Below are 24,044 nucleotides of genomic sequence, written 5' to 3' on the forward strand. Positions count from 1 at the left end.
CTGGTGAATATGACTAAATTCACCAGAACAAATCCCAAACATAAAAGCACTAACCAAATTAACAGTTGGGCTCTTCCCCTCCTCTTCCCCCTCCCCCTGTCACTGGACTGGCATATTCAAATATTCAGAGCTCAAATTAAAGGAGCGCATTTGTACCAACAGCAGCATTAATGCTAACATAAAAACACTATAATTTGTTGTAGACAATTGGGTAATCTTGCCATCTGTCACCACACAGTTCACTGAAGAGTTTCTGAACCATCTTAAACCTGCTTTTTCAAGCTTGGTTGATCCTGCCATCACGGAAGCCTAGTTATTTTGGTTTGTAATCACTCTACAAAGCCTTCCATGTCCGCTCAATAATTAAAATAGCAACTAAGAAAACATTTCACAGCAAACACTTGAAAAAAAACCCATCACTAGTTTACACTGTGTAAAACATTTTGCAATAATCTTCAGGAAGAAGTTCCCATTTGCTGTGCATGCTCCTTTCTCAAGCTAGTAATTCGGTGCTTTAAGCATTGCCTTTACAAGGAACTCGTTCTTGAGAAATACACTGTATTATCACTTCAAAACACTCTCCAAGACTTGCATCCAAAAAGAAACCAGTCCTTTATTAGTAGGTGGTGTAAGATGGATAATTTATGCAACTAAGTAGCAGAACTAGAACTGTGAGGGCTGACAACTACCCGCTGCATTCAACTGCATACCTGTTCCATTTGCTGCCTTGCTCAAAATCTCAAAGTTCTCTTCTGCCAAAATTATGAGAGGCACAAAAAAGAATCGCAACAGAACACCAATTAATGTACCTGTTCTACCATTTAGCAAGAACTGGATTTGTCTGAATTTTTTTCCCTCTTCTCATACACTTGAATGCTATGAGGATAGGACAGCTAGTTCACAGGTATTAGCATTATCCAGTATCCAGTGAAGCTTTAAACAGAAAACAAAGTTTAGATCAGATGTGCAAATTCACACAATTCTGGGGTCTATGCCTATCAGAATTTTTATTTCTTTGTAGAAAAGGGTAGCAATATACAGTCAAAGCCATAGAAACGTACATATTGTTCTCATCAAAATTCAAGGTTGTCTCTATCATAACTCACCAGGATCAACTGCAACTTTTTCTAAAGTCCTGTAAGTAACAAATATGCTCACATGAAACACAAAGGGCATAGCAAATACCCTGTGAGCTGTGCAGGTGAAAGAATCACAAATGCAGATCATAAGAATGCACAAACAAAACCATACACATACCAGCAGAGGCTTTATTCACAGAAGCAGTCCTGCAGTAATGAAAGTAGTACTGTAATGGAAGAAGTACTCTGAAGTACCAGTCAGAAGTGCCAGCAATTAGAGAACTTTCTTTCCGAATATGGCAACTTGTTTTTTGCAGGAAAGAATGGTAAAGGTATTTTCACACAGGGCATTTCAGAAGGACAAGAATTCACAGGTAAGAGGATTCTTTTAAGTAAAAAGAAGAAACAGAATTGCCTAAATTGGGAAATGGACTTCCACTGCTCCTCCAGCTTTTCTTAGAATAGCAACAGATGAAAAATTAACACTAGAAAGAAGAAAGAAAAAACACTGGCTGTCTCTAAAGAGCAAGCATCTCCCCAAAACCTCTGGAGATAAGGCCTATGCCATGTGTTCTATGAACATAAAGAACTCAGCACCGTAGGGGAAGCTGGCAAGAGGAACTGAATGATATTGGCGACCCTCCTTCCCTTGTCCCATGTGTTTTACAAGGTATGGTAATCAAGTCTTATTATTCATGAAGCTGTGCTTGAAGATGAGCTCCTTGCTAAGTTATTGAACTCATGTTACAGGACTGCCACTGCTACATATTTCTGGGTGCTGATATTTTGAAACCATGATTTTAAAAATTGCTTCCTTAGAATTAATTGAAAAATCTTTATGCACGCTTAAACATAAGGAAAAGTGAACATAATTTATATTTAAAGCAATGCAAAGAAGATTATAATTTAAACTAAGCAAATTGCAATTATTGCTCAATCTTGTTGAAGGATTATCTTCTAGTTCATCTCCCTGTTGGCAATACATTTTAAAATGAAATATTTGAACATTGAAGTGGTTTTTAAAATTATCTTCCATATATTTTTCTTGCAGACATAATTAGAATCTAAATCTATTTTATTCTGAAGGACCTGAAGTGGACCAGAAGATGTGCAAATGAACTGTCAGTGATTTGCATTCTTTTGCTTTTTTCTCAGATAATAGGATACCTTGGATGTTGCTGCAGATCAAATAGTGAATTAAAAATAGTTAATTAAAATCTTAAATAAAGTGAATTAAAATTTACAAAGACAAGTTCTTTATTTATTACTGTTTTTCTCAAATCAATAATACCCTTGTAATTTTTAAATTTAAAATATCTTTAAAGTACATGCTTTTGAGCACCTTCAAAAGACTAGTCACCAACAGCATCACATGAAAGTTGCTAAACATATACCCTGAATGTAAAACATTTTAGTAGAGTGCTATGTGAAAAACCTAGTAATACCTATCAAGATAAATACAGTAACTGAAAAACTAGTATTTTCCCTTTTATCCTGAACAGTTGAATGGGTCCATTGATTTTACTGTTTCATCTGCAAAAAAAATCCAACCTATCTAGTCTATTCCTCATTTTCTTTTGGAATCTTTTAACAATGAATTTGAAAAACATAAAAAAATTGTCTAGAAAAAAAATAGCAACAAAGGTATATCAGCTGTCTATTGTGGATAAACTTACTTTCTTTGACTGCTAATCAAAGATGATTACATGGCACTTTAAAAGTATTGTTGCATTTGAACTGTTAAGAAAGATATGTGGTAGTCTTGGTGTAAATATTTTTACTATATTTACCCCAAGATGGAACATTTATTCCTCTAAAAACTTGTATGGCTAGATGTCTCATTTCAGTTGTCAAGCCAGGGACTTTTATGTAACAATGGTCTGATTCTGTCAACTGCATTATACAAGGCGCATTCAAAGCTTAAGGGAGAATCCAGATTTCTTAAAACAGAAACAAAGATAATCTTTCAGTAGCCTCTTATCTAAATATGATATATCTATCATGTCCTGTTTCAGATATGACCATTTATTCTGACAAACAGCAAACCTACTCCATTTTGTAATAGTCTCCACTATACCTAAATAGTCTTTAGTATTATCCTGGGCTTTCTCATCAACATAATTTTTTTTTTCTTCCAGCTAATGCTGTTCCAGTCTAAAAAGATGGTAAAAAATCATTACAAGTACAGAAATGATGGGAAGTGCATATTGGATTGTGGACTCTTTGTTCATACAAGGGCAGGAAAAGCATCCTGTAAATTTTGGGTTTCTATCTAATAGTCATGATCAATTATTTTAAATATGGTGGAAGAGAAGAAAATTTTCCTGATTTACACATGTCAAGGCCAGATTGCGACTACAGGCTAATAACTTTTCTGTATTCCTTCAAGGATTTTTTTATTTTATTGCTTCTCATTTCGTAACTCTTCTTCTTCCTTAAACTTGCTTTTTAGAAAAAAGCTGAAGTTCGTGGTTTTTTTACCTATTTTAATTTTTTTTCACAATTCCACCAGAGGTCTTGCTCTGTCCTTTAGATCACACCCCCACAGTGTCAAGAAGAGCAATGACAATGTAATGTCTATAATTAATTGGAAACACCTTTCTTAGGTAAGAGCATTGATGAAGTGATCCAACCACTCTTACAGTTCAAAAGCCTTATTTATTACAGAGAAACCAATCACCCCAAACCCAAACCCAACAAAACCACCACAACTCTCTTGAGGGATATAATTAAGTGGCACTATATGATCCTGCATAGCCTATTTGCATGTTGATGGCACAAAGAAATGCAGTCTGATGAAAAGATTCATAAACCAAAGGAAAAAGAAACAGAGGCCAATTAATGCAATGTTCAAAGGACACACTGAGCTGGGAGTTTATACTATATGGTGAAACACTTGTGTTGCATATTTCCATCTCATGACTGGCTAAAAAAGATCAAAGCTTTTTTTATTCCATATTAAGAATGACAGAATATTACAGCAAACATGCAATAAGGATAAATGTAATAAGCTTTAATAAAAGATGATAATAAGGCTTGATAAGAACTTTTGGAATGTCACCAAATCTGAAATGTAAGATGAAAGCATCTGCATGTAGAGATTGTAGTATGTTATTTGGAACCCCATGGAGCTAAACTGTGATTAGAACTCCATATTTTTCCATAAATTAGCTTTTGTTTTGAATTTTCTAATCCTTTGCTGTTTTTCAGGCTTCATGATCTCACAATTACACCAGTCCACTTGTAGATCAAAGGTACATGATTGAGGCCAAAAGAAAATAACCTATAACCTCTTTACAAAACTTCTTCATGGTGATTTAGACCTCTCCATGGTAATTATCACTCACCTACCTGAACAGTGCAATTATGTAGATGCATAAGCCATGCAGATGCATGCAGATCAACTTGCAAGCTCACAGAATTTCCTCTTCAATCCGTATTAAAAAACAGAATGGACATGCTGAGTTCATCTTCAAGGGGGCCAACTCTACCTTACTCCAACACCTCCAGTGTAAACTTGTAAACCATTAGCTATCTGCATAAGCAAATAATCTCATGCAAACCTTTGGTTCAAAACCCCAGGGCTTACAACAGCTCAGTGATTGCAGTCATCCTCTTACTGAAACATCTCCACCACTCTAGGGATTGGCTATTAAATAGGGAATCCTTTATTATATCATCATTAATATGTTTTATGTGCATTGGAATAACACACCATGTTCCTCCACTAAGCTGAAATGTGTTTTTTATTAAACTATTTCTGTAAGCAAAGTTATATTGTAGGTACAGGAAAAATACTATCAATAGAAAAAACAATTTACCATACATGATTTATGAAAGGAACCTGTGACATAAAGACAAACTTACTGTTAATTGTTTGTAAAGCTAGTGAATTGCTTGCAAGTCAGTTTGTAAACCACTTTGTAGTTTGTATCAATTATCCAAGCCTTGGAAAAAACAAGTTAGGATTACAGCGTCACATTGATTTTTTTTCCCTTTAAAGGTAAATTAGCCACAACACTGCAAGTAAAATCTTACAGGTGATATTAAGAACAGCCAGTCTTAGCTCTAAAGTAATGGTCATTTATAAAATTGATAGAGAAAACCAACTACTCCTTTTAATGTGTGACATTAGATCAGTAAAAAGGATGTGTTTTAAAATTGTCCTCTAATTTTGGCTACAGCTGAATTGAAATAACAGGAAGGATTGCATCTCTCCTTTTCAAATGTGGATACCTCAATTTCATTACCTCTACTTGAGAGTACTAACAGGAGGCAGGAAAGAAGTTGCTGGAGAAATAATTAAAAACCTGGGAAATAATTTGAAAACATAAGTAACTTTTACTCAGCAGTGTGAAAAGATTTGGAGTGAGTCAAATGAGGACCCACTGCCCAGCAAAATTGCCTTAATAAAAAGGGCTGTGAGACTTGGCTTTTCAAAGATGAGAGAGAAGGTAGAACAACAGATAAGCCTGGACATTCCACAAAAAGAGATAAATTTAAAGATTATTGTACCCACTTACTGTGTTACACCTCAGGAAATCAGTGGTTAGCAGTAGGTTAACTCTATACAGCTGGATATTGTTTTAGCTTTCAACAAGTATTATTGAAACAAAAATGCTACTTTTCCTGTACCATAATAAGGGTAACTTAGAAGTATTTTTAAATAAAAAAAACTACAGGAAACATTCCTACTTCTATACTTAAAGGTTTCTGGAACTAAGTAATTTTCCAAATAACTGATATTCATTTGTATACCTAACCCCCCCACCTTACTGCTTCTGTAGAACAAGTAAAAGACATGCGTTTGTGTGATCCTATTTTATCAAATATTGCCAAAACCACTCTGGTTTTGTTTTATTGGTTTTATTATTGAGGAAAAATAACCTTTTGAAATGCAAATGTCCATGCCATCTAAACAGTTGTAGCACATTTCTTTTTACTGGATTATAAAACTACAAATGCTGCTAAAGGTGACAATTCCTAAGGGACAGTGGGCTTGGGGTATTTTTTTGTGAATGGAGTTGTCTGAAATGGCATCAATTTCCTGTCTACTTCAGAGGACATCTAACTTTCATCCATAATTAATCCCTGCAGTGGAGTAATTACACCCATATAAAACCCATGTGTTCTTGTGATCTCAGCCATAAATGTAATATCAAATGGTATTGCTTGAAGCAAGGTTGGACACATGGACTCAACCTTTTCATTCTATAGTGCTTGTGTATGGAGAGGTTTACCAAAATCTCATCGGACATGACTTTTTTTAAAGCACTCAAAAAGAGAACAAGCAGTTCTTTTCAAAGAAAAAAACCAAGAAAATATTGTGGTTTACAGAAAAGATGCAATTTATACACAAAATGACCAGCTTTAACACACGTATTGTAATTAAAATATCACAGCAGACAGCACATGTCTAAGAGCTAGCTTCTTTCTTCACAGGCACAAGTTATAAATTAATTGAAACTACCAAAGAACTACCAATTAATTGAAACAGCAAAGAAGAGAAGATTAATCCCATGTCCACAACAAGTCAAGTAATCACCCAAGGAAATATCTGCTTTGCAAAATCTCTTTAAACATAAGCATTAATTTGAAGTATTACACACATTTGCCTACTACTAAAATGAACTACATGTTTACCTGGACTGACGGAATACAAAGGATACCTCTTAAACTACTCTAAGCTTGCTCTTTATCAAAAGCCAGTGCATTTTAACTGAATATCACATTAGTCCGAAAAATTGCTAATATTTGGGAGTCTGTCAGAAGACTATAGGAGAACTGCAGAAGGACACACATCTCCACAAAATGTGCTTGCAAGAGACTTCAGTTTTCCTGAAAGCAACATCCAGATTTTGAGAAAACATCATACTGCTTCACAATATGATGTGTGGGACTTACAGGCAATGGCATGTCATCATCATGTCATCTTGCAGATTATTACTACACCTCTTATATTGCTGGAATTACTAAGTTTCAATTTCCTCCACTGGGTAAAAGTGCAAGGGTGACAGGACTATTGCCAGAAAGCTTGTGATAAATCTTAATTAGAATACAAGCCTTTGGAGCAGAGGTGTGCCTTGACAGATTAACTTTTTTAATCCCTTGAAATCTTGTCAAGTCTCTTTTAACCTCCTGATTGTCAATTACATGTTCCTACATCCTTTTGTGTGAGGATTATCTTTCTCAATGAACGTTTTATTCTCAGTGCCATGAACAATAATAGCAAGCGACATCCACAACACCAACCAAGTACGAATTCCCTGCACTCCTGAAGCAGTAATACTCTGCTTTGCGCTTAATCTGGAACACAGCAATGAGATTTTTGCTTTAAAAACATCAGCCAAAGGCATTATCCACAAGAGTATTCTTGCAAGAGGCAAGAAAGTATATTTCACGTTTATGCTTCACGACAGATGTTCAACATGTTTAGATTTTGTACTATTTCAAAAAAGATGGTAAAAACACTTTCAGCCCAGTAAGGCAGTAAAGAACAACAACTTCGTTTTTGGACTACTCATTCTATCTCTGCCTCCCAGTCTTGAAAGAAAGAATGTGGTGAACATAAGAAATTACATTATTATTTACAAAATATTTCCACTCTAAGGAAGCCAAATGAGCTCATCACCAATGCTTTAAACATTATATGAAGCTCATACAGATATTTAAAATCCATAGCTTTGGGATACTAAGAAAAATAATTTGATCACACGTTAGACAGAGCTGAAAACCTCTGTAATGCACAAAGTCATGGAAGTACTAGCTGTAATATTAAGCCTCATTCTAAAGCAAAAAACCAGTGTGGAAAGTCACATTTGTATCTGAATACTGCTCTTCACCAAGCACATGTCAGGAGTGAGTGAAAAGAGTTGCCTGAACCAGTATTAATTATTAGTTATGAGTAAGCCAAGGGCTACATTTATCAATTATCTGGCTTTTGTGATTTTATCTTTAAAGATTTTTAAGTACTGAAATAGAAGCTGGAGATTGGTACTTCAGACATCAGGGACTATTCTAAGGTCCATTCAACTTTAGTAATTTCAGGAGGTGGTTTTCTAGCTGCTAAATTATTGTGCTGGGTAGCTGACCTCACACTGAAGGCCCAGTTGAAGCAGGAGAGAGCAACATGTGGCACTGATGTCTAAAACAACAGGCACACAGATTTTGTCAGGCACAGAGCAGAGGCACATGTGCTGGGAAGGCAGAGCCCTCCACACGGCCCTGCCATCAGAGGCAGCCAGCTTCTGGCTGCCCCTGATACTCACAGCTAAGACAGATCTGGAAACATCCATTCTGGACAGAAGAGAGACATCACTATGTACCCTAATCCAAAGATTCTTAATTTGACAGGCTGCCAACTCCAAATCCCACCAAGCTTTAATTTTGAACAAAAGATGACCAATGAACATTGTTGCTGCCTCCAAATGCACCAGAGACACATGAAACCTTCCCTAAAAGCCCCATGGATTGTTAAAATGAGTAGTCAGTCTACACTTTGCAACAAATGATGTACTTTCTACAGTGCTAGAGACATTGGCTGTCTTCACAAATCCAGATAAAGTGAGCACAGAGTGAGTATGAACATGAGAACATCAATTTGGTTCTGCTAAGTGGCACAATCAGACAATGCTAAAGAGCTGTGCTTGGATAGCTGGCACGCTTTCTCAGAAAGGTTACAGAAGAGAAGTTTCCCTGCTGCAGATTTTTGCATGGTAATTTGAATAGATTGTGATAGGTAGATTTGGTCAACTGTAAAATCTCAGAGCACTTCCTTCAAATTATTACAGCAGATCAAAAGGAAAACCAATTTGTTTTATTTTTGAGAATCAGATATATAAATACATTTGTTTACCTCATGGCTTTATTTTGTTGGAAAAACAAATTGGCTGAGAGCACAAACCTAGCTAACTGTAAAAATCTGCCACATATTTGTAGACAGGGAACATATTTTCAACCCACACACCTCAGTGATGCTCCAGACATAGCTAAGGTCCCAGCAAAACTGAGTGAAGCAGACAGAAATGGGAAGAGAAGGAAGTAAGCCAAAAGTTGTTGATGAAACTCTCAGTGACAATAGCATTACAATACTCAAAATTAAATTTATGTCAAAAAGAAAAACAGTTTCTATAAAAGCATAATGAAAAGTAAGGTAATTAATGACAATTAAACCATATTCTCCCTCATGCCTGTTCATTACAATACCTATGCTAGGTATTGTAATAAAAATTCCATTTAAATGGCATTATTAATTAAGTTGTTTTCCTTATTCTTGGCAGTAACTGAGCCTTACAAACAGCAGAAAAATGTTAACTTGGCATTGCAATCAAAAAGAAATATTATATTGTACTTTATTGATAAAGTAAAATAGATTATTAGGTATATTTAGTTATTGCTTTAGTGACAAAATTCAGTTTTGTGATTGTCAAGGCTATAAATCAATTAGTTATGGAGAGTAGTTCTGCCCTACTATGACTTCTGCCACTGAACCCAACAGGAAGGGCAGCTGGTCCTCCACAATTTGGGAAGATCTGTGAGTGCCAGCAGCTGTCACACTATATCCTGACTAATATGGGAGAACCACTGACAACAAACTCAGAAATATCACTGAGGACAGAGGATGTTAGCCCTAGTCTACAAAAACAGACAATTAAGTAATTTTCAACAATTACTTAAAACTCACCTCAGATAGTCACACACTATCTTTCACACTTCTCATCCGTCTGATGTGTCAGTCTCCTCTAATAATGAAACCAGATTGCTATTTTTCCTGGACATTTCCTTCTCTTTCTACCTAAAAACCTCTTAAGTTGCTCTGTTCTTATTCTCAGGAAGTTTTTGAGATAACTCTGAAGACAGCTGTCCATTATTTGAAATATACTGGCACATGATGTTCAGCTTATTTTTAATATTTTGGGATGATGATAAAACAGTAACATTTTTAGACAGACAAAAAGCATGAGTGCTTATTATAATAACTGCAAAACAAGCACAATGCAGCTATTTTTATACAGTGTAGAAAATATTAATTATCTGTAATTATCAAACATGGCTTTCTAATCTGGTATTTTTTCCATTCACATTTCATTTGAAGCTTTCATCATGATCTTATGGTAATCTGTGTTGTAGCAGAAGCCAAGTTTTTCTACTGTTTCCCACAGAATGAAGTACCAACTAAAATACATGTTTTCCCATAAGATATTTCATCTGTTAAGTCTAAATATTAGCTTTATTTTCTGTCCAAACTGGATTTGCTTAAGTAGGAAAAAAATACTGATAGATAAAGAAAGCGGTGAAGTGATGAAGGCAATAGAGACAAAAATAATTATTTGGCCTTTTAAATGAAATGGAATTACTTTTTGTTTGTTTTTGGTTTTCTTTTTTTCCAACAGAAGAGATGCCCTTCTGTTATCACCAACATGTAAATACTTGCTTTATCACAATGAATAGCTGACTGGTGTATATTCTTGTTCTGACCACTGACTGCTGAGATAAGGCTAACAAAATGATCAATCCCAAGTTACACAAAGAGTGAAGTGCTCAATGACTTGAAAGTATGACAGGTTGCTGTGAAGCAGTCAGGACAGGAAAGGCCCGACTAAATAGCTCAGGTCTTACTGTGCATTCAAATGATGTTTTATGTTCGTGGAAATTTATTTAGCAGACATAAGACAAAATTCATGACAGATGCCTGCAATTTTTCAGTGTACAGCTCTTCATGCTTAGTTGACTGAATCTGGTATTGTGCAGTTACAGCACTGAGGAACTGAATTGCTCCCCTCTTCAGTTCCATGTACACTGAAAATGGCAGTAATTTCTTATATTGATTTACAAAATGTCAAGACAGTGCCATTGGCAATGGAGAATCAATTGCTAGAGTGACTCTTGGGGAAGAAAGAGGGGTTCTGAGGTCCCCAAATTCTCATTAATTTCATCCATTAATTGCTGAATCCACACTACAGCAGAAATAATTAGTACAGTACAAATCAGTTTGTTAATACAACTGGTCAGAGTCTGTGATATGTAACAACATATTGGAAACAACTCCTTCTGACTGGTTAGTTCCCTATAATTACACAGTGGATTTTTCTGTTCTGAAAAATCACATCCAAGAACAACTAAACTCCTTCGCTTAGTAAAACCCAAGTGGACAGGGAAAATCCCAAAATGTGGAATTAAAGGACGGTGGTTACATATGAAACTTTGACCTGGTGCTTATTTTTGACCTAGGAGGTGCTCTTCAGAACTTGCCTTCAGAACTTTCTTTTTATTCATTCATTCACTGCAAGTGATGGATGCTGAAGGAGGCAGTAAGCCACGGAGAAACCAAGGAAACAAAGTGCTGTGTTGTCCCCACATAATAAAACTGAACTCTATTTCTGGTTTCACACGGACACTCTGTACCAAGCTGGTTAAAACTGTTAATGTCTGTACAGAAAGAGGTCAAACAAAGGCAACTTCATTCTTCTTACTCCTTAATGGCTTATATTTAATATTGCTCTTCCCAGTCTTCCAAACAGGGGAAGAAGATTCTAAAATATTTATGTTGGACAAAAAAGGTTGCTTTTTTCCTTGGTTGCAAATCTGATTACAGACAGAAGTTAAGCAAATGAGCAGCTTAAAGAAATTCCAATGTAAACCTGATCCCAAAATAAGGCAGTTAAAGTTCTTTACTCCCCATTTTGTAATCCATTATTTCAGGGAGCTTTTCCTTGAATCCTTGACTTTAAACTAGAGCTATTTTTAATTCCTGTCTTCTATATGTTAATACACTATCTTTTGTTTCAGCACTTGCGTGTTTCTGTTGCTTTATTTCTTTCTCAACCATTTAACAGTAGATGAAGCCTCAAAGCAAAGGACCAACACTTTCCACAACTTTCTTCTACTTTCTCTTAGCAGGCCTAATCGACAGGAATAGAAAGTTTAAATACTTTGTACATTGCAGAATGGTTGAGAGAGACCTGTGGGCTAGAAATGCAAGAATTCATGGGAAGACTTTCCATTAGACTGAAATAACATTTTCAATTCCTTGTGATCCCCAAGACTGCATTAAGTGGCTTTAGAGTGTAGTGTCTGCTCTGGTCTCTACCCATGCTGACACTCTCTGCTCTCACCTCATCTTTGCAGACTTTGGAAACGCAGGAGTCTTTCCTGTCAGAGTGATGGAAGAAGTGCAAGACATACCAGACTCTTGATGCAGCTCCTTCCTCTGGCTGGGCTAATTGACGGAGCAGTAATTGACTGAGCAGTTCTGCAAAGGCAGACATGAAGTCTAGCAAACTGTCTCTTCTGCCTTATGTCGCCTGAGCAGAGGCAGCAAGATCTCAAGTCACTTTCTCTACCCCATACTCACTGTAACTAAAATAAGCCTGGGCATGACACGTTTATCTCTGCACTTCTGAGAAGGGCTGGGTTACACCACCACTCACTGGAAGAGTGGTCTATTAGTCCTTCTGTCTGCAGCTGCCACAGGCACACCACAGACATCAGCCACACCTTATCAACGTGTACTGGCATATTCTGCTGCAATCAGGCTGCAAAATGGGTGTTTTCCCAGCTCTTGACAGTGATACTTCATATTGAATTCATTCTTTCATGCAAATACTACAAGGTGGTATGGTAGCATTTTCACACTTGTAGCAACATATTTCTGTGAAGTTCAAAACATGTCTCAAACTGGCTATACAAATATGACATGCCACTTCCGCTGCTGTAAACTTCAGCAGAGATGCTAGACTACTGTATTGGAGGCATATCACAGGGTGCTAGGGGTCACATAACACTGCAATCCCTCCCTTCTTTTAATATTACAAACAATTTCCTACTCAGTCATTTCCCTTTTACACCTACATTATGAAACATGTCTCCTCTGAAGACATGTTTCCTAGACTCCTACAAGGGAGTAGGGTTATTCAGCCTGAAGAAGAGAAGGCTCTGGGGACACCTTACAGCAGCCTTCTATTACCCAAAGGGGACCTGAAAGAGACCTGGAGAGGGACTTCTCACAAAGATGGGAGAAAGGGGAATGGCTTTAACTGAAATGGGACAGGTTTAGATTAGATACCAGGAATAAATTCTTTGCTGTGAGGTGGTCAGACAATGCAACAGGTTGCCCAGAGAAGCTGTGGATGCCCCATCCCTGGATGTATTCAAGGTCAGGCTGGATGGTGCTTTGAGCAACCTGATCTAGCACAACATGTCCCTGTCCATGGCAGGGGGTTTAAAACTAAATGATCTTAAATATCTGTTCCAACCCAAACCATTCTATGAAACAGTCAACTAAGATGAAGGAGTGCTTCCATCTTACATTAATGATTTCTACTCATTTATACTTAGCTGGCCTATTAAACGGGGAATATTTCTGATATCACATCTGCAGAGACGGGAAAACCACATATATGAATGAGTGCAATCCATTCGTCATTTTATGGACACAAAGTTCTCTAGAGAGCATCTCTGAGTGCTGAATTTTACATTTAGATTGCTGAGTTAGCTGAAATATGTGTAATATCACCAGTAGGCATTGAGCTCCCTATTGACTGTGGGCAGGGGAAGGCTGTTGTGCATTATTTCAGCTAGGATGTGAGCTGGCGTGCACCCACGAAATGAAATGTTGTACAGCTATCTTTTCTTTACAGGGTATGTGAATAAATGATGTGCGAAGCTTTCAGCCCTTGCTCACGGGAAAGCTCCGTCCTCTTTCCCGAATATAGGAATAGAGGCGCATTAGACATGCTTGTATTTCTTAATGCGCCTGGGGGAGAAATAAGCCGGCACAGCTATCTTCCTGTGCCCCTCAGATTCATAAGTAATCTGGCTCTTTGGGGCTGGCAAAGTGTAGAGCTCAGCTCACAATCAGGTCTCCAGTGTTTTACTGTATGTATGGCTGTTTTTCCCAACTTCTGACAGTGATACTTCATGCTGAATTCTTTCTTGCATATTTATGCATTTATTTAGTAGCAGATGTTTACTTCTGATGATTTATGAGGCAATATTACAAACACTGAGCACAATTAATGTGTTTTATAAGTGGGATTATTTCAATCCTACTTAAAAAAAGATTTCATGTCAAAACTCAACTCTAAACCACACCTTTAAACTCCTTGCACATTCCCATGAAACAACCACAAATGCAATGACTGAAGGAAGCTGAAGAGCAGTGGCAAGCCCTACATTTGCATATACATCTTTTGCTCTTTGGGGCTGCCAGCTGAGGTGGAAAGGGTGCTCAGGGGCTCAGCTTTGCTGGGTCAGAGGGGAATTTCTCCAGCTACTCAGAAACCCAGTTTCTTGCATTGTTCACAGGAGATTCAACTCAGTACGAACTACTTCAAAGGCTCTACAGAGCTTATGCTGTGTCTTGCATTGAAATGCAACAAGGTTGTTTGAACGATGACACAAAGATTTAAGGATCTTAAGGCCTTCTAGGCTCTATTATAAATTAACACTGCTTTTAAAAAGAGGGAAGGAAAGAGAGATTGACTTCTTTCGGTTTTCTTTCCTCCACTCCTCAAGATGCTAAACTTGAGTCCAACCAGTAACAAAAACCAGATCATTACACTTATATTTCCGTAACTGTGATGACCAAAACTTCTAATTAACAAGTCAGTTAAAAGAAAGTCTTTGAAAACCATTCATGGTCTCAAGAGATTAAAAAATCTGTAATCTGGACAAAGATGCAAAGGAAGTTATGAGTGCAAAATGATCCTGTTGTGTTCCCTTATTAAAGTCAAGGACATTTTCTCATAGTCAACTATTGCTTCTATTAACTGCCTCAAACTCCAATTACATACTATTTATAGTGAATATTAATGAAAATAATTAAGGAGATTAAGAAATGAAGGAAATATTCTAAAATAAAATTTGGAAAACAGAATTTAACAAACAAATAGAGAAAAGTGACATTAATTAAAAATAAACAACCCACAAGAGAGGAAGAAGTCTAAATCTTCACTGCATGTTGTCTTTCGGACAATTACTTTCCCTATTTCACAATCCAACATCTGTATTAGACTTCTGCTCCAGCTCTATACACAAACCTACATGGATGTAATGATGAAATAGGTGACAGTCAGCATTCCTAAAGATTGTATTAGAAATATTTCAGCAAAATGAGAGGAAAAGAGTTCCAACGATATGCTGAAAGTTATAGTCACATCATGGAATTTTTACAGCCTATATTTTACGTATACTTTTATAAGAACTTGACCCCACATAATTTAATTGTAGTGTAAATACTTCTTTGAAGTTAATTCACTGACCATCAAGCTACAGGATGCTTGCAAAATATTCAGATTTCCTAATTTCTCAAAACAATTGTGACTTTTCATTAAATCCTTGTGGCTTTTAGTGTTGCCAAAGACTTGGCTAGTTAAAGGTTAGTGTGTCACAGTCCATGTATAATCCATCAGACACCACTGTCCGCAGTGACAATTATAAAAAATGGGACTCACCTATAAAGTAGGACAGCAGTATTGCCAGCAGCACTGAGACCCCTACAGCACAGAGTGCAGTACATTTCCAGCTACAGTACTTTGAAGACTTCTTGAATTTAAAAGCACTTCTGGACAGGGTGTTCCTAGGTAGTGGCCGAGTAGGAGGGGAATAAACAGAACCCGATGCCATTGTGTACCCTGGCGTGGCAGTGCTGAACAGCGGTGTGGTCCCTGTTCCTGTTTTGAATAGGAAATGCCTGTGAAAGAAAGAGCATATGGTAAAGTATAAAAGTAAATCAAGCTGAAGCACAGGCAATCATAACTCTTTTGTTTGATGTTGCCCATTTTTCAATTAGCTAACAACATCCAATCTACAAAGGGTCATAGTAGCAATAACTTGTTGTCACACTCACATGTAAAAAGACACTTTCCCTTTAAGTAAAGACCAAAGCCCCCCAAACATTAATAATACACTGGCATCCAGACAGGAAACAGAACTACCCAAAATACAGGGTAGCAGGGAGGAAGTCTCTCATAGTTTATCCGACAAGTAGGGACAGGCTTTCTGCTGCTGTTTATTTGTGTTGGCTTCCGCAACAGACTACAGGGAACTCCATTAAAAAGTCAATAATGAGCAATGTGACTGCAGTCCACACTACTTATCACAGCTTTCCTAAGTTAAGTACAAAGAAAACAGCAATCTCTGAGTTACAAATTTCTGGCAACTTCTTCAAAAATAGTCACTTAAGAAGTTTTTTTTGTCTGTCCTAAGTATTCAGTTCACTAGTTCGCATCTACTTGCACATATTCCTACCATAAAAAAATCTGATTATGGATACAAGGAGCTAGCTATAGCCTAGCAGAAATAGTCCAAAGAAATATATCTACTAAGTGTTCAAGAAGACCAAAATCCAGCAACAGATGTGAAAAGCAAAGTTAAAGTTAAGCACACTGTGAGTCACCAGTTTATTTTTTCAATTAAAATCTCCAAAGGAAATATTACTCCCTGAGCTTCTATATGGTAGAATCCTTTAATTTCAGTTCATGCAATCATAATTACTTTGAAAGAGTCTCTAAACATGGCACATTTTACCTGGAGTTTTTCTCCAGATACACATGCACAACTCTATGAACAACAAAACCTCATTCAAAGAAAGGTCTTTGCACCAGAGGTTTCCCACCAAGCTGTTATGTTGGCAGCCCTGTAGCATATGGCTTGCCCTTACCTAATTAAGCCCAGCAAAATGAATACATTATATGTAAAAATGGTAAGAAAGCATTCTGTGGAGACTTTGAACTTACCAACACACAGCTAAATAGAACCAGAAAGGGGTTTGGGTTTTGTCATAGCTGAGAGACACTCATGAATTGCTGATACCCAGGTCCTCCTGAAGGTAAGTGCATGCTGTATTTGCCTGCTGCCTGTCACTTATACAGCACTGCTCAGAGGATCCAGCACTAACTGAGCCAGCTGTGCAGGGGCAAAGCCTTTCTAGTTACACCACACGGCACTGAGCTGCTTCTTAGCCATGGGACTTTGATTCTCTGGGACAAATGCTCGGATTCTTGCATAGTAATGGACCAATTTACACTATTAAAGACACTAGAAATTAGTTTGCCCCACTGCAGCCTGAGAAAAATACCAGCAGTTGATAAACAAGATTTGTTGTTTACAGGTGATTTTGCTATGGGAGGTTAACGGATGAATTACAACATCTTGGCATAGGTCCTCTACTTGAAAATATTTGCATTACAAACATGAAATATTTTACATAGGTTACTTCATTCTGAACAATATTCAACTTGATGGCAGCAACAGAAGCTTATGCATTAGATCTACTGGTGCACAACAGCACACCCCAATTTTTTTTAGCTTCTGAGCTCAGAGTATAATCAACAATCTCAAAAGACAAAGTCCTGGTAGCTTAAGTCCTGTCTAAGAAGGTACTTCATTAAAACTTGTGACATTTTCAATGCAGCAAAGACCAAAATAATAACTAGCCCTATGTAAAAATATTTACAACAGCATTACTTGGATTGTACAGATTCAGAGAATCATGTAAATTCATTAAGTCCTGATAAGTGTCTTATCCACTTGACCTTTATTGCTCTTTCCTTTCTGGCTACATATGGTAAATGCTATGCCCAGGTATATTTCACAAACAGATCCCAAAAGAACCCAACAAACACAAAGGTAGCTGTTTCCCTTTTCATGTGCAATATGTATTGTTTTGGGGGACAGAAGCAAAGCCATACAATAGATACAACAATACTCCTATATATGAGCGTCCTGTTAAAAATAAGAAGCTGCCTGACCACCCTGCAATTTTCACACCCTCCTTCTTCTGCTGTAAGGCTCCACAAACTAAAAATGGGATTGGCATTATATGAGCACTTGACTAGAACTCCAATATAGTTTAAGTTTTAAGAAAATAGCACAATAAAATAGTCTGCCACTGATATTTTCCTTTTTTATTTTCTCTGAGAAAGTGAGAATTGATGCTGGCTTTGGTAGACCACAGACTACTAGAGACTGTAATCCATATTCTCAAAGCCTTTGAGGAGTTAACCCTATAGACAAACTCCAGAGATGACAGCGATGGTGTGAACTGTCATAACTCTGACAGTCCACCTCAGGCATCAAGGTAATGAAAGAAAATTATAACTTTTATATGTGAATCTTAGAAAAATGTAGGTTGGAAACGACCCTTAAGATCATTGAGGCCAACTGTTAACTCAGCACTGCCAAGTCCACCTCTAAACCATGTCCCCAAATGCCACATCAACACATTTTTTAAATACCTGCAGGGATTATGACTCAACCACTTCCCTGGGCAGATTGTTCTGAAGTTTGACAACCCTTTCAAAGAAGAAGCTTTTCCTAATATCCAATCTAAACTTCCCCTAGTGCAACTTGAAGCCATTTCTTCTTGTCCTATGGCTTGTTACTTGTGAGAAGAAAACAACCCCCACCTGGCTACAATCTCCTTTCAGGTGGTTACAGGGAGTGGTAAGAATCCCCCCCAAACCTGCTTTTCTCCAGGCTAAAGAAGCCCCACTCCCTCAGCCGCTCCTCATAAGGCTTGTGCTCCAGGACCTTCACCAGCTTCACTGCCCTTCTCTGGACCTCCATGTCCTTCCTGAACCAGGGGCCCAGAACTGCACACAGCACTTGAGGTGTAACCTCATCAGTAGTGCCAAGTACAGAGCGAAGATCCTCTCCTGATCCTGCTGCCACACTATTTTTGAGGCAGGCCAGGAAGCCACCTGGCCTTCTTGGCCACCTGGGCACACTGCTGGATCGTGTTCAGCTGGCAGTCAACCAGCACTTCCAGGGCTTTTCTGCAAGACAGCTTTCCAGCCACTCTTCCCCCAGCTGGTAGCACTGCAGGAGGTTTTTGTGACCCAAGTGCAGGACCCAGCACTTGGCCTTATTTAACCTTTTACAGCAGGCCTTGCTCCATCGATCCAGCCTGTCCAGATCTCTCTGTGGAACCTTCTACCCTCCAGCAGATCAACAGTCCCATCCAGCCTGGTGTGTCTCTGAACTTGCTGAGGGAGCACTTAATCTCTCCATTAATAAATCATTGATAAAGATTGTTGATAACAGACAAAGCATCATCAGCTGGGCAAGGGAGGTGATTATCCTGCTCTGCTCTGCACTGCTGGGGCCTCACCTTGAATACTGTGTGCAGTTTTGGGCACCACAATGTAAGAAGGTTATAAAGTTATTAGAGAGTATCCAAAGAAGGGCCATGAGGATGGTGAAGGGCTTTGAGGGGAAGCCATATGAGGAGCAGCTGAGGTCACTTGGTCTGTTCAGTCTGGAAAAGGGGAGACTGAGGGGAGACCTCATTTCAGTCTACAATTTCCTTGTGAAGTGGAGGGGCAGGCACTGATCTCTGTGGTGATCAGTGAAGGACACAAGGGAACAGCATGAAACTGTGTCAGAGGAGGTTTAGGTTGGATATTAGAAAAAGGTTCTTCACTCAGAGGTTGGTTGGACACAGGAACAGGCTCCCCAGGGAAGAGGTCACAGCACCAAACCTGAGAGAGTCCAGCAAGTGTTTGGACAACATTTTTGGGCACATGGTGTGACTCTTGGGGATGGTTCTGTGCAGGGCTGGGAATTAACTCGATGATCTTGGTGGGTCCCTTCCAACACAGCTTCTTCTGTGATACTGTGAAATTAAACAGGACTGTTCCTGTTTAACTGGGGACACCACTCATGACTGGCCACCAGATGGATGGAACTGCACTCGCCACCCTCCGGACCTGGCCATTCAGCCACTCTTCTACCCCTGAAGAGTGCACCTGCCCATGGCATCATCAGCCAGTTACTCCAGGAGTGTGCTGTGGGAATTCAGCAGTGGGAATTCAGGAATGTGCTGTCTTGGGCAGCACACAGCACAGCTCCTCACTTTAAGCTATTCTCCTTTGCTTTAAATCCCATGAACAAAATGCCAGAGTGGTTGCACCGTCTGGCTGAACGCTGAGGGAAAAATAAGGACAGAAAAGTCAGTCTGGCATCTTCATGTGGGTTAAGAAAATTTGTTTGGATATCTCTATTTTTAATGAGTGGAGTTAGTAACAAAGTTGTCAGAGACTCTCCTGCTACATTAACTCCGAGTGATAAGTATTTAAAGTGTAATGCTATCAGACTTGCACATCTTGTCTGCCTCACTGAGCCATGCCAAACTGTTCCTATGAGACTCTTGGAAGGATATGGCATCTGACAACAAATCCAGGCTGCTTCCAGATAATGCTGAAATTCTTATGCTCTTGAAATATAATCCATCCACAAATGATTTAAATTATCTATATATCTATCTACTTTGTCTTTTCAAACTATGGAGCTCAAATAGCTAATTTCTAAAGCCTAAACCGTTTGCACTACTTGACCAGGCACTGACTTACAGGAAATTACACTATATTTCATCTCATAGGGAGCTTATAGCTTCTGCAATAGTGTATCTTCCCTTCAAAATTGATCACATAACATGCACTTGCTACATCTTCACACAAGCAGCACTTTAAATATTTTATTAAGCTATGGAGTACAAAACTCCAGTGAATCATGCTAATATTTTACAAGACAAGTCCGTTCTGTATTATTAAATAATTCAACTTTTAAAGCAAATATTATTCCACTTTTACATTTATTCAATATATATTTCTGCCAACTTATTCAAGAGATGTTGCTATTAAAAAGTCAGCTAATCTTAGCATTTTAAGTGGGAAGTATTCAGTACCTAACAAATCTAAACTACAAAATACAAAGTTTTATCATAAAATAATCTTTGGATGCAAAGACAGCTGGGAAGTACCCTTATTTCACAAATGGTAGGCATTTTACTTAAGCTTTTGCCCTTACAATAAAAGATGGAAATACAGCATCAAAAAACTCAAAAGGTGTCAGCTCAGAAAACAGAAGCATGTGAATAAAAGTAAAATAATAATGTTTTTAATTTACTCACTACTCTTTGAGCACCAAGTGCTGATGTGCACTGGCTGACATGCAGATGGTTTCTCCCTTCTCATACTGGTGCAGAGAGAGGGCTCACAGCAAATCAGATTTTTTTGTGCTGCCACTCCCTCTGTGGAAAATAAAACTGAAGCATTCTCTACTGAATTCAGTAAATAGAAAAACAAAAGGGGTAAAAAAAATGATAAAAACCGTCCATGAGTTTGGCAGAAAGATTAAGTTAACTGAAAACTGTGTCTTTATAGAAATGGAGATAGACTATCAAAATATTCAAGGACAGTAAGACTCAGCCCAGAAGCCTGAGTACTTTTGATATAAGACAGCCAGCTGTCCAGCAACAGAAATGTGATTTAGAATAACTTTCTTCATGAAAGGATCTATGACAAGAACTTTTGACCGCAGCTTAGAAGAAAATGGATACTATGCATCAATGAATGCAATATTATATAAACACATCTGGAAAGCCCTGGACTCCAGATTGCCAGAAGCTGAGATATTATATACACAAACTATCACCAAGCAAAAAAGGAGTATTAACATTACTTCATAAATAGACTGGTCTCAACTGGAATAGAGTTATTGCATAATTTTAACATTCCTAATATAATTTTTACATTAGATACATGACTTTTTTAGCTTATGCTGAAGTTGCCTCACCTTGCTAAAGAACAACTTCTCTAATTTTGGGCATCATATATATAGAATGCTTTGCAATATTGGAAGATGTAAAAAAGCCTACCTTATCATTTCAAAAAACTTTTTTGGCAGCATTTTGGTTCTGTTTTAAATTATTTCTTACAGTGCAACCCTGCAAATGGAGTGCTGAATCACATGGCAAGTATGTCACACCACAGTAAAAGTCACACAGGACTTAAACAAAACTAATACTAAATATGGAATTGTGAATAAGGCCCAGCAAAATTGTACTAAACTTCTCACAGTACATCAGAATATACATCATATTTTATCACCCTGCCAGTGAGATTGAATGGCAGCTACTGTTACTTTGTGCAACATTATTATTTAGTTGACATCTGCTATCACAGAATAAAGGCCAATATTGCTAGGCCTTATGCATACAAGAACTAAACACTCCTCATCTTAAGAGCTATAATACCATTGATCCAGAATTAATCTGTATTTAGAATATGTGCGTTTAAAAACCCTAAATAATTTAATCCTAAATCTTTGGATCTTGTGTATCATTGTACACTAACAGAATCTGAAAAATATGGAGGAGAAAATGTAATTATCTGATCATGTTTCTGAATAGAGAGATTCCATTGTGATCAGTAAAAAATGTCCTAGTGCTATAGGTTTTCTTGCAGTTCTATCTTCTACACTGTCCTAAATGCAATGTTTGGTCAGTTCATGATGATCCTGTTAGTGATAAATGGCTCTACAGATCATTACAGCCCACTGCTAGAAGACAACTGACGAAGAACAGCTTAACACTCAGAAGACTGCACTACAAAAGGAATCCAATATTAGAAATTATCTTAGTACTTCTGATGGAGGTGTCTGTCTAAAAACCAGTGTAAGGGGTAGGACTCCTGAAAGCATATGCAGAACAATGAGAAAGTTAGTTTATTCCAAAAATGATGGAGAAAGAGATAACTTATTTGACAGAGAACAGTTACAAAAGCTGTGTAAAACTGTAACCAAATAAGCAGAAACAGGAATTATTGTAGTTGGGTAGACCATGAAGAACAACACCCTGTCTGAAAGTGGCCAGTACAAAGGGAGGGAATGAATGCCTTCCAGTCTGTTTATTCACTAACAGCTTGCTCTTTCTCTAAGCAGCCCAAAACTCATGCTCTCGCTGATGTTTTGTGGCATTTTGTTCTGCAGGCTAAACATGCACTATATCAAAATGTATTTCCTTCTATCAATTTCAATTTAAATTCAACTGATTATTTCCTTGTTCTTCTATAATGAGTATGTACTGTTTGCCCTGCAGTACACAAAGACAAGTTTTTATAATACTACTGTTTGGCTCACTTAATTTTTTAGGGTAAAACACACAAAAGCATTAAGAACTAATTGCCTAAAGCAAAAAAGCAAAATTTAGGTTTTTTATGGGTCAGGCAAAGGCAACTGTGGAGATGAGGAAAGCTATTTTCAGATACCTGTTGTTTCAGTGCAGAATAAATCAAAACTGACATTTGGAAGTTGACAGAATGGAAAGTGACTTGAAAAGAGGTGAAGGAGAAAAGAAAAACTATCCCTAACATTTTTTTGCATTTTTTTCTTTTACCTCTAGGTATCGAAATATCCACATATACAGAATGCTCTAAAACTTTCTTTCATGTAAGCAAAAAGTCCACTAATCTGTTTTATTGACTCATCTGTCACCCTTGCAATTTGAGAAAAACTCTGGACACAATAGCAATCACCAACAGAGAAGACCACTGTTGACTCAAAAGATCACTGTACTTTACTGGACTGTTCCAGCTAAGGCAATAGCATTCTTTTCTTTCTGTAATCACCAATTAAATATTTCATTAAATGAGCACACCAATTTTCACATTGTGGAGCACAGGTTAATCCTCCCCCCAAACCAACTCAAATCTGCCAGCATCCATCTCTATTAAAAATTATCTATTTGCCTCTAAGGTGTGTTGAGTCTTTGGACATTATTACATGAATTAACACATTTTTAAGCAAGCTCAGGCAAAATGTCTTATGTATTCTGTTAAGGTCCTCAATCTATTAGCCTGGATTCACTCCAAGGCACAAGAGGTAACAGACCTTAGACACTTAGGATTAGAAACACATCAATTTTGTTCTCCTAAGGCTCCAGAGGTGGAAAAAACTTCTATCAAATCCACTTTGAGTGAATGCAAGTTGAGAGAAATGTAAATTTCAGTGAATTTATGTTTCAGTGGCATACTTCTGTATCAGGACCCAACTCCTCTGCTTAGAATTGAATAGTACTCCTAATGACCTGGGTTTGACTTTGAATATACAGGTACTGTTGAATTCCTAGGAATAAAAACTGTTAACTATTCTGTATTGTAATGAACAAAACTGTGATGATTGCTC

The 24,044-nt window shown here is 37.7% G+C and overlaps 1 protein-coding gene across 1 annotated transcript in view; it reads right to left on the reverse strand.

Moving 5' to 3' along the window:
• TENM3 (teneurin transmembrane protein 3) overlaps positions 1-24,044 on the reverse strand; it is a 370,730-nt gene that overhangs the window by 100,503 nt on the left and 246,183 nt on the right. Inside the window, 1 exon segment of the mRNA XM_031064333.1 lies at positions 15,533-15,771. Within this exon segment, the coding sequence (XP_030920193.1) occupies positions 15,533-15,771 (239 nt within the window).

Source organism: Geospiza fortis, unplaced genomic scaffold (genome assembly GCF_000277835.1).
Source record: "Geospiza fortis unplaced genomic scaffold, GeoFor_1.0 scaffold40, whole genome shotgun sequence".
Classification (NCBI taxonomy): domain Eukaryota; kingdom Metazoa; phylum Chordata; class Aves; order Passeriformes; family Thraupidae; genus Geospiza; species Geospiza fortis.